We start from the raw sequence: 17,280 nt of genomic DNA, 5'->3' as shown, positions 1-17,280 counted from the left end.
TGGAAGGCCCTTGAGAAATTCCTGTTTCCCTAGTTTTGCCACGTAATACAGGCCATTCAGGGTGAAGGCCTACAGTTTTCCATTTCTTTGAAGACATGTTCCATTTTGTAGCAATTTGGAAATATCTGGAAGGTAGTTGATCCTTCAGGAAAACAAATGACTATGTAGTTGACTGTAGTTTAAAATTTTTTCTCACATTGTTAATTGGACTAGCTTAAATAAAATGATCAGGGAAATTTTGCACATCTGAATGAATGTTTCCACAGTTTAATAAGACAGTTCTACTGCATGATTTCAGGCCAGGAGTCTACCTGCCAGCCTTCTTGCAGCCACAGACCTTGCTGGTAAGGACATGGTTGTCTCTGTGTATTTCCAGTTCAAATTCCTAGAACAGAGAATCAAGCTCAGGACAACTTTTCACACGAGGCCACAGGTCCAATGAGTCAGGGTGATAGTCTCCCAGTCTGCTGCTCTAGCCGGGTGTGTGGGCAAGGAGACACTGGGATCTTTGCCTCACCATCTATTAGCTTTGTCCTCATGGGCAAGCTACCTAAACCCTAAGCTTTTGTTTTTCTTGTGGAAGATGGGGCTCAATAATATTACCTCTTTCAAAGGATTAATTTTGAGGATAAAATTAGATCACACATGTAAAACTTTTAGTACAGTTCTAGGGATAGAGTGAGCTGAGGATAAATGGGAATTATTACCATCATTATTATGGAAAAGACACTGTAGTAGATGCTAGAGATATGGGGATAAGAGCCATAGCTTCCCAGGTTGGGAACACAGGAAAGTCATCCTTGATACTGCAAGGTGAGTGCCATGATAGAGAGAACTCCATGATGATAGAGGGAAGTTTGGCCGTCCCTGTGCAGGTTATACAGACATAGACATTTAGTTCATTTGCACTCTCTGCTGTATTTATCCATCCATCCATCCACCCATCCATCGCAGAGTCAGAATTCAGATGTGAGATGGCTGTCTCAGGTTTGCATGCTTATTTGAATTGAAAATTGTCTCATATTTATTTGTCATAGGGAACCCTGACTTAGTGGTTGTCTGACTCCATTTCTCATTATCTATGTGACTGGGAAACAGTTCTTAATCCAACCTTAGCTTTGGTTTCCTCATCTGTTTAAAAAAAAAAAAAGACAGAGAGATACTAATAGTAGTTAACAAAGAGTGGTGAAATTAAGGCCCCCACCATAAAGTGTTCAATAAATGTTAGCTATGGTTATGAACAATATTACCATCATTTATGATGATAGACTCACTAGGGGCAGGGCACAGCTTATCTCAAGTTGTTGTAGTTGTTATTGATGACGGAGAAGCTGAGGGAGTGGGAATGACTCCCAGGTCTTGCCAAGCACCTCTGCTCCCTCATCTTGTGCTAATTGTAGTAATAATGCCCTTCCTCTCCGTTTCCCTGTTCTTTCCTGTGCCACAATCAGGGTTCCAGCCTTTCCACCCCTCAGCATCTGAATTGTTCCTCATTGCTCTGAGGCACTGGCTAGAGTCTATTGTGTCAGACCACAAGCCCTTCTCCCTTCACTCCTGGGGATTCTTTTCGGAATCTCCATCTCAATCCAGGGCTGAATCCCACGAATTTCACCACTGCGCCTCCCCAGACAAAACAGGTGTCACCTCTGGATCACTTTCCGTCCCTTACAACTTTAAGTCTATGGGATATCTCAGGAGCGGAACTAGACCTTCGTAAAGTTCGTAAAGTAATAGATGAAAAAGGTCCTTAGAATCGAGTCCCAACCTCTCATTTTATAGGACAGTAAACTGAGGCTGAGAGAGAGGGGAAGGAATTCGTGTAAACTTATTAGGAGCAGACGGAGACTCAAACCTGGCTCTTCTGACTCCCATCCCCAGAGTCTGTCCCTCGTGGCCTCTCTCACTGGGCTCGACCCCCAAAATCAGGGCGACGGTGGCCATTCTGGTCCTCCTGGCTCTGAGGAACCGTAGCCGCCGTGCCGCTCGCGCCTCAGTTGGAGGCTGCTCGGCTCTCCGGCGACTGAGCAGCTCCCCTAGGTCTTGGAAGAGCCCCGGTTGCAGGGCCCATAGAGTCAAGAAGCACTCCGGGCCGCCGAGGAGCTGGGAAGTGAAGGGAGTCGCCTGGAGTGGGAGGTGGGGGGCGGTACTGGGCGGGCAGAGCCCTGGCTAGGGTGTGGAGAATGACCTGGTAAGTCAACACTAGGAAACCCCTATTGGGCGCCTGGCGGGTGAGAGCAGTGGCCGTCCCCAAGCTGCGAGTCCCGCCCCACCCCCGGCCCGCTGAGCACATCGACCCCGCCCCCTGGAAACCGGTTCCCCGGGCAGCCGGCGCCGCGCGCAGTAAGCCGATCCCTCCCGCCGGCCACAGCCACCAGTGCTGCGCGGCTGCCGCGCCCGGCGATGCGCTAGGCTGTGGGCCCCGGCCGCCGCGGCAGCATGGCCCGACCGGTGCAACTGGCGCCGGGCTCTCTGGCGCTGGTGCTCTGCAGGCTGGAGGCGCCGGAGGCGGCGACGGGCGCTGAAGAGTCCGGCGGGCACGCCGTGTTCCGCGCCTTCCGTCGCGCTAACGCGCGCTGCTTCTGGAACTCGCGGCTGGCGCGCGCCGCCTCGCGGCTGGCCTTCCAGGGCTGGCTCCGGCGCGGGGTGCTGCTGGTGCACGCGCCTCCCGCCAGCCTGCAGGTGCTGCGCGACGCCTGGTGCCGCCGGGCGCTGCGCCCGCCGCGCGGCTTCCGCATCCGGGCGGTGGGTGAGTGCGGAGCTTGGAGGGGAGGGTGCTCCGCACAAGCTCCGGGGACCGAGCTCTGGCCACAGGGTCGTGTGCGGCCGACGCTCAACTCTGAGACAGCGGAAGCTGGCGGTAGGGGGATAAGGGTTGGGAGGCCAGGCTAAGTGGCTGGAGAAGGGCTGTCCTAAGACGTCCCCTTCTGCTGGGACAGCAGCTTCGTTCCCCAGGATAGTCCTGGGCGCTGCCCTGGGCCATCTCCAGGGTGTCTCCGTTTCTCAACTCTTTTAACCACTGGAGTGTACAGGTTCCTGGTCGAAGGAACTTCCTACTTGGGAAAGTGATGCTCTAGACAGAGAGGCTTTGGGCCCGGGGAGCTAGAGCTGCCCTCGGAAAACAGGGGCCTCTGTCTCGGCTCCGTGGGGGCTCTTAGGAAGTGTACATCAGGGAATGGCCAGAATCTACCGATTGTGAACTGGTTGCTGCTTTTTTTTTTTTTTTTTAATTACAGACTTGGAGCAGACAGCAGGCTGTGGTTTTCATGCCCTGCTGTACTCGATGATATGGTGGTCTTGGATCAGGGTCTAGCAGAAGATTTGAGGTCATTAACTGCTAGGGAAAACGAAACGACAAATGGCCCTCTGGACACATCCCATCCCATTAGCTAAATAGAGAGAATTTCTCCTTTTCAGTCTTTTCAGAGAGCCCGTTTGTTAGGAGGGAGACAGCAGCTTTTCACAAGTGTAAAATAGCTTCTCATTTGAGGACTTAAAACGTTGCACCACTGAGTGGTCTCTGACATCCATCAACGGTGGGCATCAGCGCCCTGTAATAGCCTGGTTCTGTCTGTCTGCATTTATGTTGGGTCATGAGGACCGTGCGATGGTGTGCTGTTGACAAGTCACCAGTTGTTCTGGTCCTAAAATTTGACTCTTAACGAGGAACCCCTCTCTGTCTCGGTGCATAAATCATCCTCCTCCCCCATCTGAGGAGAAGGAGCAGCAAATAAACATTATTAGTCCCCAGGGGTAAGGGAGCAGGGTAGCGTGAGGCACTTGATGTTGTGTATCATCTGTTCAGAGATGATGACTCCACATCCCAGGCCAGTGAGGTTAAACCTTGGCTTCTCATCTCCATGCATTCAATTCTGGGTGGTACCTCTACCCCTTCCCCTTTTTCTTCCCTTAAAAATGAAAAAGAGCTCATTTGCAAAGCCACATACACACATTTCATCTCCTTTTGCTTGCAGGAGTGAGTGAAGAAAATAGGTTTCTGGCTTTGATAGCAGTGAGCCAAGTAGCTAAGCCAAAATTCTCCAAGGGGAAGGGGTCTTTCAGACAGGCTGGATGAAAAACTCTTTTCAGTTTTGTGTCCTCAGTTTTCTGGTTTGAACTAGCGGTTCTCCCACCCTCTCTCAAAGGGTGAGCATAGAGTACATTGCAGAGAGGGAGTGGATGGAGTTGGGGTCCAGACCTGAGGGTGAAATAGAGCAGGCCTGTGCTAAGCCAGAGGCAGCAGTTGATACCGCTGCTACCTGGGGTCCAGCCAGCAGGGGTGAATACTGATTCTTGCATTGGTCCTATTTGCTACCATCTGCAAGATGCAGTGGACAAAGTGAACATGTCACCAGGTGCTCTGATTCTCCACCCACTAGGTAGTGCTGCCTCACTGCGCAATTCAGGATGTGATGGACACTGTATTCTATAGAGTGTTCAATACAGTGTCGTCTTTACACTGAATCATCTCCCCTGATGTGGGTCTCTTGGCAGGAATGCTTTTGAGGTTTTTAACAGAGTCCTGATGAGAGTTTGGACATTTAGCTGGAATTGCTACAAAACCACCTGTTAGGACATTGTGAGGAGCAAAACAGGGAAAGATCTTTGATGCTGGTCAGTGGATGCACATGGAGACGGAGGTTTGTTTTGAATAGAGTTGCTAATTACTAGTCTAGCTTGGGGGGTTCTTGGGTCAGATCTAAGGAGAGGAGGCATCAAGGCAGCTCTTGAGCCATCTCAGAGTCCCAGAGCGTGATGCAGGCAGGAGGAGCGATCTTCCTCCAAAGAAACTGGAAGTTTCATGAAGTCCACTTGCTTTCCTGAGTCTGGCAGCACTGGTTTCCAGAAGTGAAAATAAGCTTCCAGGAAGGCAAAGGGAGAGCAGCGGTGCACTATTGCAGATTCTCACCCCATTCTCGCTGTTACTTTGTACAAAAGAGCAAAATGTTAGAAAAAGACATAAAGGATCAATTTGGACTCTTTGCTGTAGTTTTTTGTTTGTTTGTTTGTTTGTTTTTTTTAAGGCTCATTTACTCCTGCATAAGAGCGTTTGGGTATAGGGAGTGTTTCTGGCCAGCTCGAACAAAATGTAGGGAGGGATGGCCATCCAGTTTATGGGCTTCTGGACGTGGGGCTCATGGGGGCCTGGTAAAATATGAGGAGGGAGTACTTTGGCCAGGCAGACAGGAATGACCTGAGCTCCAGAGGCAGACCTGAACTTAAGGCCTGCAGGAGTTTTTTTTTCTACATGGTTTGTGCCTTTTCTTTCCCCTCTTCACTTTGTCTACCTCACCATTTCTTCTGGTGAGAAAAATAGTTCCCAAACTGAGAGCATTTCCCTGAAAAGGGGACAAAGGGTCTTTAGCACAGTTACCAGGAGCTAACTTTTTTTGTGCTCCAATCCTCAAGTGTTTTTTTTTTTTTTTCTTTAACTAGCAAATGAGATTAACAAATGAAAGGAGGCTAGAGGGAGTTCTCTGCTTCCCAGGCTGAGCCACTGCAGGTGGTAGGGGTAGGGGACACCTGTATTTGTTTGGGTGAATCAGTTCTTATTCTGGGACCACACCCACTGGGGAGGTGAAAGGTTAATGATGGCTTCCTGGGGTAAGGGAGGGAAGGCCACTTGGCCAAACAAGTTTGTTCCCTGAAATTTATAGCTGAGATATCCCCAACTTTTTCACCCCCAGCATGGACTTTCATCTTTCTTTTCATTAAATAAAAATGCCTGTGGCTTTTTCAAATACTTGCTTCATTAATTTATTCATATACCAGGTACTATTCTATTTTCTGTGTTGTAATGCATCTTTCATTCAGAGTTCCATGTACTCAAGGAGAAAACGGAATCAGCCTGTTTAGTTCATATTCAGTTCACAAAGGGATAACTGAGTGGGAGGCTATGCTCTGGAAGCTGGCTGGTTCACACACAGCCTTCTCCATCTCGTGGTGACATGGGTGGGTGCTGTGAGAGCTGCCTCTGATTTAGATGGGCAAGAGTTCCCTGGTGTGTGCTTTGGTGGGCACTGAAGATCAGGCAGGTCAGGCTGGTGAAGGGGAGGTGATGGGAGGGTCTTCCCGCTTCTCATGTTGCTCTTGCCTGCTCAGGGCAAAATTGCAAGTGCCCTATGGAAGAGGGCACTGTACTTTTCAGTATCTCTTCTGGGATCTGGTTTGGGAGAGAAGGAACAGCTCAAGGGTACCTGGTACCTGATGGTACAGCAGTTGGGCAAACATCTGAAATGTTCTAACTTACATGCTTTTGGGAATGGCATAGGGGTGTGTGTAGAGATGGTGAGGAGAGGGAGTGGTCCAACTCCTATTCTGCCTTGTTCTTAAAGTCCTAGCATGAATTTGCAGTGGGGCATCTTGTAGGGTTTAGTAGCTAATGGAATTTTTAAAAAAATTTTATTTTTTGGGGGGGAAAGGGAGAGGTAATTAGGGATTTATTTATTTATTCATTTCAGTGGAGGTACTGAGGATTAAATCCAGGACCTTGTGTATGCTAAGCATGCATTCCACCATGTGAGCTATAACCTCCCCTGTTAGGTTGTCAGTTACTTAAAAAAAAAAAAAAATCCAGCTGGGATTTTGATTGGGACTGTATTGAAACAATAGATCGATGTGAAGTTATATGAGAAACTCATCCTGGATTTCCCAAAACTGCTCTGATTTTAGAAATGATAGTTTGAGTCTTGGGAACCTCCTCAATTCCAGGCAAACTGGGATGGTTGGTCTCCCTTATTTGGGGAGAATTGACATCTTGACAGTCCATGGAATGATATATCTCTCTGTTTACTTGAGTGTTCTTAATTTCTCTTGGCAGTGGTTTGCATTTTTTAGCGTACAGGTCTTAAATAGCTTTTATTAATTTATGCTTCTAAGAATTTTCTGGTTTTGGATGCTATTATAAATAGTATTATTTTTAAACAAACTTTTTATTTTGGATTAATTTTAGATTTACAGGAAGATTGCAAAGATAGTACAAAGGGCTATATTCATCACCCAGTTTCCGATAATGTTTTTTACCTTTAAAAAAAAATGTGATTCACATAATATAAAATTAATCATTTAAAAGTGTACTATTCAGTAGGTTTTAGTGTATTCAGTGTTGTGCAATCATCACCATTATCTAATTCTAGAACATTTTCATCACCCCAAAAAGAAACCCTATACCCATTAGCAATTTCTCATCATTCCCCTCCCCAAGCCCCTGCCAACCACTAATTACCTTCTGTCTTTATGTATTTGCCTATTCTGGACACTTCATACAAATACAATCACATGATATGTGCTCTTTTGTGTCTGGTATCTCACTTAGCATAATGTTTTCAAGGCTCATTCATGTTGTATCATATGTATGGCATCATTTTTCTGGCTGAATAATATTCCATTTTATAGTTACACCACATTTTGCTTATCTATTCATCAGTGGATGGTTATTGGGCTGTTTCCACTTTTTGGCCACTATCATTCATGCTGCTATGAACATTCCTGTGCACGTCTGTGTGTGGACATATATTTTTATTCTTGTGTAGATGCCGTTTGGTTATTTTCGAATAATTTGTTTCCCTGATGAGATTTCCAATTTGTTTGTTCATTACAAGCATATTTTCTCTTTTTTTTCTTTTTTAACCATTCAGCACAGTTACACCAGCTTCTTTAAAATCCTTGTAATTCTAACATCTCAGTCATCTCAGGGCAGTCTCACTGGTTGCCTTTTCTTTTGAATGGGTCACAGTTTCCTATTTCTGTATTGTCTAGTACTGTGGATTGTATCTCTGACATTATAAGTGATATGTTGTAGAGACTCTAGATTGTTATGTTCCTCTGTAGAGTTTGATTTTTTTGTATATTTATTTAATCAGGCAGTTAATTTGGCTCAGCTCAAATCTCTGGACTCTATCTCCTCTGCAGTAAATGGCAGCTAAAATCTCTTAGGTAGGCTACTTGTGCCCTCTGCATGTATAGGTTTAGCCATAGAGTCAGGCTGAGTTTACATGCAGTATTTGGGGTTCCAGCTCCATAGCTCATTCTTTTCAGCATCACTTTCTTGCTGTTGTAGCTGCTCCAAAGTGGCCTTAGATTCTTTAAGCCAGTAAGACTGGCTTTGGGTTTTCTTTTCTTTTTTTTTTAATTGAAGTATAGTCAGTTACAATGTGTCAATTTCTGGTGTATAGTACAATGTCCCAATCATGCATATACATACATATATTCATTTTCATATTCTTTTTCAGTAAAGGTTATTACAAGATATTGAATATAGTTTCCTGTGCTGTTGACTTTGGGTTTTCTACCAAAGTTTTAGCCTCTCAGCCTGACTCCTACTGGGGCCTGGCCTTCGTTGAAGAGCTATAAAAAATTATCCATTGTCGTTTCCTTCCAAAAGGACCTTCCGTCCAGTTTATTTGATTTGGTTGCTTTTAAATACCTTTAGGTAAAGGTTTTTATATTTTGTCCAAATGTATGGCTGTTATTGCAAGAGGGTTGGTCTAATAGGATCTAGTCCACCATTATCAGAAGCAAACCCTCACTAATGAATTTTTTTACCCTGTATTAAATTTTGTTCTTTAATTTATTTAAATTATAGAACAGTGGCTTTCAGAGTATTTTATTTTTACATTTTTTTATTGAGTTACAGTCGTTTTACAATGTTGTGTCAAATTCCAGTGCAGAGCACAATTTTTCAGTTATACATGAACATATATATTTTCATTGTCACTTTTTTTTTTTTTGCTGTGAGCTACCACAAGATCTTGTATATATTTCCCTGTGCTATATAGTATGATCTTGTTTATCTGTCCTATATTTTGAAATCCCAGTCTGTCCCTTCCCACTCCCTGCCCCCTTGGCAACCACAAGTTTGTATTCTATGTCTATGAGTCTGTTTCTGCTTTGTATTTATGTTTTTTTGTTTTTTGGTTTTTTTTTTGGATACCACATATGAGAGATCTCATATGGTATTTTTCTTTCTCTTTCTGGCTTACTTCACTTAGAATGACATTCTCCAGGAACATCCATGTTGCTGCAGATGGTGTTATGTTGTTGGTTTTTAGCTGAATAGTATTCCATTGTATAAATATATCACATTTTCTTTATCCAGTCATCTGTTGATGGACATTTAGGCTGTTTCCATGTCTTGGCTATTGTATAGTGCTGCTATGAACATTGGGGTGCAGGTGTCATCCTGAAGTAGGGTTCCTTCTGGATATATGCCCAGGAGCAGGATTCCTGGGTCATATGGTAAGTCTGTTCCTAGTCTTTTGAGGAATCTCCATACTGTTTTCCACAGTGGCTGCACCAAACTCCATTCCCACCAGCAGTGTAAGAGGGTTCCCTTTTCTCCACAGCCTCTCGATTTGTCATTTGTGGACTTTTGTCATTTGTGGACTTTTGAATGATGGCCATTCTGACTGGTGTGAGGTGATACCTCATTGTAGTTTTGATATGCATTTCTCTGATAATTAGTGATATTGAGCATTTTTTCATGTGCCTATTGATCATTTGTATTTCTTCCTTGGATAATTACTTGTTTAGGCCTTTTGCCCAATTTTGGATTGGGTTGTTTGTTTTTTTCTTACTAAGTCGTATGAGCTGCTTATATATTCTGGAGATCCAGCCTTTGTCGGTTTCATTTGCAAAAACCATTCCGTAGGTTGTCGTTTTGTTTTACTTATGGTTTCCTTTGCTGTGCAGAAGCTTGTAAGTTTAATTAGGTCCCATTTGTTTATTCTTGCTTTTATTTCTATCGCTTGGGTAGACTGTCGTAGGAGACCATTTTTGAGATATATGTCAGATAATGTTTTGCCTATATTTTTTTCTAGGAGGTTTATTGTATCTTGTCTTATGTTTAAGTCTTTGATCCATTTTGAGTTTATTTTTGTGTATGGTGTAAGGGAGTGTTCTAGCTTCATTGATTTACATGCTGCTGTCCAAATGAATGTTTTTAATCCCTGTCTTTTCCTCTTTGAAAATGTCATGACCATAGAGAAACTAATGTTCATGACAACATCATTTAGACAGTCACCAAAAACAAATGCCTCTGTTCCATCTCTCTCTTCTCCCAGGCAGATCTTTCAGTCTTTTCTAGCTTGATTATCCCTTTTCTTCTGTTTGGTTGTAAGCTGGAATAACTCTGCCCGTTTTACAGACAGGAAATGGAATCTAGGCTGTGATGTGGCTGGTGTTGCTTGGGTTTCTTGCCTTCCTCTCTGTTCAACACCAGTCCTAACAGGCTTCCTGTGAAGGCTTTGGTATTTTTCACCAGCCAGTGCCTCGGCACTCATACTCCCCGTGAGGCTATCAGATTCCCACCAGGCCTTTGGTCCACTCCAAGGCCTGGGAAATGGCAGAAACAGCTGCTCTGACCTTGCCCCTGCTCTCGCCTCCCTTCTTCCTATCTAGATCTTTCCAGCTATGTTTTTCTGGCTTTGTTCCACCAGATGTTGCCTTTTACCTTATTCTGTGCAGGGGCAGCTGAAGAGTTCAGTCTGAAGGAGACAGAGGGCTCACAACAGGCATATTGTAGGCATATTGTTGTCAAGCTGGATGATCTCTGTGTGGCATCTGGGTAGTTAGTGAGTGTCCTTGGCTTCATGTTTTGGTGGACAAGAGAAGTCATCTCTAGTTGCTGCTCTGTAGCATTGAGGTCCAGTGGGATGAAAAGAGCCATCTACCTGAAAATCAGCTTGGATTCCGTTTCCCTTTCCCTCATGCCCCAGCCATTAGGTCACTTAACAACTCAGTGTCTCTCAAACCCATCCCTTTCTCTCCATTTCCACTGTGAGGACTTTGTCCAACCAAAATCTACCTGAATTATGGCTCCAGCTCCTCCCTTTTTGTGGTACTGCCTCTCTGGCCCTGAACACTCCAGTCCATTCCCCACCCGACAGGTAGACAGACTCAGCGTCTAAAATGCAGATCTAATTCTCCTCTTCATCTGCTCCGATCTCTTCTGCTGGTCCCTTTATCTTTTCAGGAAAAGTCCAGAGCCCTTAACATGCATTGCAAGGCTCTCCAATCCAGGTCCAGCTTGAGCCTCCTCTTTCTCCCTATCTTCTGAAGGGTGCCTGTCTTTCTATATCAGTCAGGGTTCAATCAGAGAAACAGAACCAGTATGAGATATATATTAAGAGATTTATTACAAAGAATTGGCTTTGCATGAGTGTAGGGACTGGCAAGGTAAGTCTGAGATCCGTAGGTCTGGCCATCATGAAGGGCAGGCTGGAACTCCCAGGCACAAGCCAAGGCTGCTACGCATAAATGGAATTCCTTCCTTTGAGGAGCCTCAGTTCTACTCTTAAGCCCTTTCAACTGATAGAAAGCTAGAATTTGTACAATAATCTCCCTTACTTAAAGTCAACTGACTATAGACTTTAATCACATCTATAAATAGCTTCACAGCAATGCCCAGGTTAGCATTTGATTGAATAACGGGGGCTGTAGCTCAGCCAGGCTGACATATAAGACTGACCATCACACTTCCCTTCAGCCAGACCTGAGTGCTGTCCTCTGAACAAGCTGGGCTTTCACACAGGCTGTCTGTGCATGCTGTTCTCTCTACTGTGTGTCTGACGTGGGTGCTCTTTGGCTTCCCCCATGTTTGCCATTAGTAGAGTTCCCATCACTGGGTGTACTTACATGTGTGCTGCTCTCCAAGGAAAAGCAAGCTATTGAGACATCCTTGAGTTTTAGATGCTTCCATTCTTAACCTCTGCTGCCGGCTGAGGGATGCATGTCCCAGAAAGTTCGGGACAAATAGCTCCAGACTATTTGTTTGCTTGTTTTAAAACATAGTCGTCGTCTTTCTTTTACTGTACTGTGAACTGAGCCCTTTTAATATCCTTGTGAATCTCTTGTGCATTACTACTGAAGAACACCAGTACAGAATTATTTTCAATTGCAAACAAAACTGACACTTGAAGAGTCAGTGAATGATGCAGTTTAAAGTTTCCAGATCACCAGAACCACTCTGGTTAGTGGAGAAAACTCAGGTTCAAATTCCTGCCCTGACACTTCCTAGCTATGTGACCCTGGGCTGGTTATCTACACCACACCCCCACCAGCTCTGTTGCCTTCTTGGGTACAAATCAGGATATGAAAGCTATTTTGCAGGTTGTTTTGATGATACAGTACCTGAGAGTACTCGGCCTGTGCCTTGTCCAGAGTCAAAGTTAGGAAAACAACAAACATATGGAATCTTTAGCACAGAGGGAGAAGAAAATGTGTCTCTGGATTCTTGTTCTTTCAATAGCCTATCTCTGCTGGGGCCTGTGATGATTATTGCTGGTCTGGCACATATTTATGTTCAAGGTCTCTGTCTGTCCTTTTGTCCTGTGCTTCCTGTTATATGCCAGGCCCTTGAGATATATATTAAGAGATTTATTACAAGGAATTGGTTTTGCATGAGTGTAGGTGCTGGTCAGGTCCACAGCCCTGTGAGCCTGAGCTCAGTTCCAAAGGGTACTTAGTGCTATAGAAAGAGCCTGGGACTGGGATTCTGATGCCTGAGTTTGGAACTAACCCTGCTGCTAAGTTGCAGGGAGGCTTCAGGTCAGTCGTCTCACTCCTCTGGGCCTCTGAGTCTTCAACTGTGAACCGCTCACCGCTCACTTTGGCTTTGTTGACTGAGGCTGAGCCTCCCCAATTCCAGGCTTAGCACAGCCTGTGGCTGGATCAGCCTCCAGGTCGTTTGTGTCAGGCAGCTTAGGGAAGAACAGATGAAAGCTCACACTGAAGTTGTTTAAGATATTTTCCACAAGCAGGGAAGTTGCACCTTCCCCTTCTTCCTTACCAGACATCTTGATTCTCTAACAGCATTACCCCTTTGCAAAGCATCTGAAGTCTTGCAGCTGTTGGAACACACCATGCTGGACCTCCCTTGTTCACACAAGCATTTGTTTGGTATGCTTTGAGCCTTTACTGTGTGCCTGGCCCTGTGGTGGTCGATTCAGAGGGACAAAAGGCTAATGCCCTGACCTCAAGGATCTCATAGACTAGGGGTCAGATGGAGGATTAAGTGAAACGTCATAGGGAGCAATAGAAGGGCAGCTGACTGAGGTGTGTGTGTGTGTGTTTCCAGGGAAGACTTCCTGGAGGAAGTGATGCCTAAACTAAGATGGGACCACTGAGGTATTATCTTGATTAGAAGCACATTTTTAGCAGAGGTGGGCGTGTGTCCCTGGGTGTGGCTCAGGTGGGGAGTCACAAGCAGCTGAGCACAGGCAGAGCACAGAGTGGGAGATGGGCAGTGGCATGAGGGGCCTGGAGAGGGCCTGGCCTGTGACAGGCCTTGACTGCCATACGGAGGAATGTTGATTTGAGCCTGAGGCCACTGAAGAGTATCCAGCAGTAGAGTGCACGTATATGTGTGTGATTACTTTCATAATTGTATTTAACAGGATACATGGTAGCTATTTCTCAGCCTTCTGTGTGTATTATCTTCCACAGAGATTATTGCTGGTAGTGGAGGTGCCTTTGAGGTGTTATGTAACCTCTGTGGACCTACTGCAGTTTGTGCCATTGGTGCTTATTAAGTGGTTGCTCTGTCATCTGAGTAAGGCTGTAGAAAATGCCCAAGGGCCATACAGAACACCCAGGATCAAATCCTCTGTCACTAATCAGATGAGTGATCAGCTTCTCATCCAGTCCTCTTGGGGCCTCGGTTGCCTTGTCTGTTGGCAAGTGTTCTGCCTGCCCTTTCTACTTCACAGAGTTGGCATCAGGCTCAAATGCAATACTATCTGTGAAAACACTTTGTAAAGTACAAGCATCAAGATGTCTTTCCATTTATTTATTATGCCTTTTATCTTTCATCAGTCTTTTCAGTACACGTTTTTCACTTCCTTAGTTAAATTTATTTCTAAGGATTTTCTTCTTTGATACTACTGTAAATGGAATTATTTTCTTAATTTCTTTCTCAGTTCCTTGTTAATGTATAGAAATGCAACTGATTTTTGTATGTCGATTTTGTATCCTCCAACTTTACTGAATTTGTTGATTCATTCTAACAGTTTTTTTGTCGAGTTTTTATGGTTTTCTGCATATATGATCATGTCATATGCAAGTACATACTTTTATTTCTTCCTTTCCAGTTTGGGTGCCCTTTATTTCTTTTTCTTGCCTAATTGCTCTGGCTAGGACTTCCAGGACTGTATTGAACAGAAGTGGTGAGAGTGGGCATCCTTGTCTTATTTCTGAACTTAGAGGAAAAGATTTCAGTTTTTTTCCCATTGATTATGATCTTAGCTGTGGATTTTTCATGTATGGCCTTTATTATGTTAATTAAGATTAATTTAAGGTAATGTTCATGGATTGGAGGACTTAATATTTTGTTTAAGGTCCGTGCTACCCAAGGTGATCTACAAAGTAATACATTGCATTTCCTATCAAGATCTCATTGGTAACCCTGAATAGTCAGAACAATTTGAGAAGCTGGAGGTATCATGCTCCCTGATTTCAAACTATATTACAAAATTATAGTAATCAAAATGGTATACCACTGTCACAGAAAACAGAGAAACAGATCAATGGAACAGAATAGAGAACACGGAAATAAACCCATGCACTTATGGTCAATTAATCTATGACAAAGGAGGCAAGAATATACACTGGGGAAAAGACATCCTCTTCAATAAATGATGGTGGGAAAACTGGACAGCTACATGCACAAGAATGAAACTAGGTTACCTTCTCACACCATATAAAAAAAATAAACTCAAAATGGATTAAAGACTTAAATATAAGACCTAAAACTATAAAACTCCTGGAAGAAAAAACATAGGCATTATGCTGTTTGACATCAATCTTAACAATATATTTTTTTTGGATATGTCTCCTCAGGCAAAGGAAACAAAAGCCAAAATAATAAATGGGACTACATCAAACTACAAAGCTTTTGCACACCAAAGGAAACTATAAATAAACTAACAAAATGAAAAGGCAGCCTACTGAATAGGAGAAGATACTTGTAAGCAATATATCTGATAAGGGGTTTATATCCAAAATATACAAATAACTCATACAACTCAACATCAAAGAAACAAACAACCCAATTAAAAATGGGCAGAGGACCTGAATAGACATTTTTTCAAAAAAGATATATAGATGGCCAACAGACACATGAAAGGATGTTCAGCATCACTAATCATCAGGGAAATGCAAACCAAAACCACAATGAGATATGACCTTACACTTATCAGAATGGCTATCATCAAAAAGACAGCAAAAAACAAGTGTTGGTGAGGATGTGTAGAAAAGGGAATCCTTGTGCACCTTGGTGGGAACATAAATTGATACATCCACTATGAAAAACAGTATGGAGGCTCCTCAAAAAAATCAAAATAGAACTACCATACAATCAAGCAATTCCACTTCTGGGTGTTTAACTGAAGAAAACAAAAGCACTAATTCAGAAAATTGCTAATATTCATTGCAGCATTATTTACAATAGCCAAAATATGGAAGCAACCTAAGTGTCCATTGATCAGTGAATGGATAAAGAAGATGTAGTATATATATAATTGAATATTTCTCAGCCATATAAAAGAATGAAATCTTGCCATTTGTGACAATATGGGTGGACCTAGAAGATATTATGCTAAGTGAAATAAGACAGACAGAGAAAGACAAATACTATATGATTTCACTTACATGCAGAATCTAAAAAAGAAAAAAAAATTAACAAACAAAACAGAAATAGACTCACAGAGTAAACAGATGGCTGCCAGAGGGCAGAGAGTTTGGGGGATGAGTGAAATAGGTGAGGGAGATTAAGAGGTACAAATTTCTAGTTACAAAATAAATGAGTCACAGGGATGTGATGTACAGCATGGGGAATATAGTCAATAATATTGTAATAACTTTGGTGATTGATGGTGGTGACTATACTTATTGTAGTGATCATTTTGTAATGTATAGAAATATCAAATTTACTATGTTATGCACCTGGAACTAGCATAGTGTTACAGGTCAATTACACTTCAATTAAAAAAAAATAAAACTAAAACAAAAATCTCAATGTCATTTTTTACAGAAACAGAAATAAATTCTAAAATTTCTGTGGGATCACAAATGACTCCGAATAGCCAAAACAGTCTTAAGCAAGAAAAACAAAATTGGAGGCATCACACTTCCCCATTTTAGTGTTACAAAGCTGCCAAATTAAAATAGTATGGTACTGACATAAAGACAGACATAAATATCAATGCAACAGAACAGAAAGCCCAGAAGAAACCCATACATATAGAGTCAAGTGACTTTTGACAGGTGTTCCAAGAATACACAACAGGGAAAGGATAGTCTCTTCAACAAATGGTGCTGGGAAAACTGGATATCCACATGAAGAAGAATTAAGTTGGGCCCTTTCCTTAATCATACACAGAAATCAACTCAAAATGGATTAAAGCCTTAAACATAAGACCTGAAAGTGTAAAACTCCTAAAAAAAAATGTAGAGGAAAAGCTTCATGACATAGGTCTTGCAATGGTTTCTTAAATACGACTCTAAAAGCATGGGAAACAAAAGCAAAAATAGATAAGTGGGACTAAAATACAAACATCAAATATTAACAGTGGTTGTGTTACCTTTGATGTTGATTATGGCTACGGTGTTTGTGTGTGTGTGTGTGCACACTCACGTGCACTTAGGAATGTTTTAATATTTTTAAAGTATTACTTTTTTTTAGTACCTGTTATTTTAATTTTATTTTAATTTAATGGGTTGCTTAGGTAGCATATTCACATGATACAGAAGGGTACACAGTAAAAAGTCTCTCTTCTGTCCCCAAGCCACTCATTTCCTTTCTCTGGAAATAGCTGCAGTGACCAGTTTCCTAACTCTTCCAGAGATAGTTTATACATCTACAAGAAATATATATAGATAAATCTTTTCCTATTTTTACATAAATGTTAGCATATTATATATCTTCTTGGAAATAAAAGATTTCTTAAAAGGTCATTAAAAAAAAGGAAAAGTATAAATATGAAAAAGTTAACAGCATTGATCTAAGTGTCCTTTCTCCACTGAATAACCTTGGCACTTTGTCACATACCAGTTGACCACAAGTGTGTTGGTCTATTTCTGGACTGTATTCTGTTCTTTTGCTCCATATGCTTATCCTTTCACTAATACTACACTGTCTTGATTACTATAGCTGTATAGTAAATCTTCACATTGGGTATTGTCAGACCTCCAACTTTGTTTCTTTTTGTTTTGGCTATTTTACGTCCTTTGCTTTCCCACGTAAACTTTAGAACCAACTTGTCAATTTCTACCAAAAAGAATTTTGCT

At 42.7% G+C, this 17,280-nt stretch overlaps 1 protein-coding gene across 2 annotated transcripts in view; it reads left to right on the top strand.

Moving 5' to 3' along the window:
* The first annotated feature begins 2,424 nt into the window (after positions 1–2,424).
* Positions 2,425–17,280, top strand: part of STOX1 (storkhead box 1) — a 46,264-nt gene continuing 31,408 nt past the window's right edge. The window contains exon 1 of one of the 2 annotated variants that reach the window (XM_031461174.2): positions 2,425–2,746. In XM_031461174.2, the coding sequence (XP_031317034.2) occupies positions 2,437–2,746 (310 nt within the window). In that variant the 5' untranslated portion in view covers positions 2,425–2,436. The remainder of the gene's footprint in view (positions 2,747–17,280) is intronic. The other variant, XM_064488108.1, reaches the window with a different exon arrangement.

Source organism: Camelus dromedarius, chromosome 8 (genome assembly GCF_036321535.1).
Source record: "Camelus dromedarius isolate mCamDro1 chromosome 8, mCamDro1.pat, whole genome shotgun sequence".
Classification (NCBI taxonomy): Eukaryota; Metazoa; Chordata; class Mammalia; order Artiodactyla; family Camelidae; genus Camelus; species Camelus dromedarius.
This window is presented reverse-complemented; position numbering and strand designations above follow the sequence as displayed.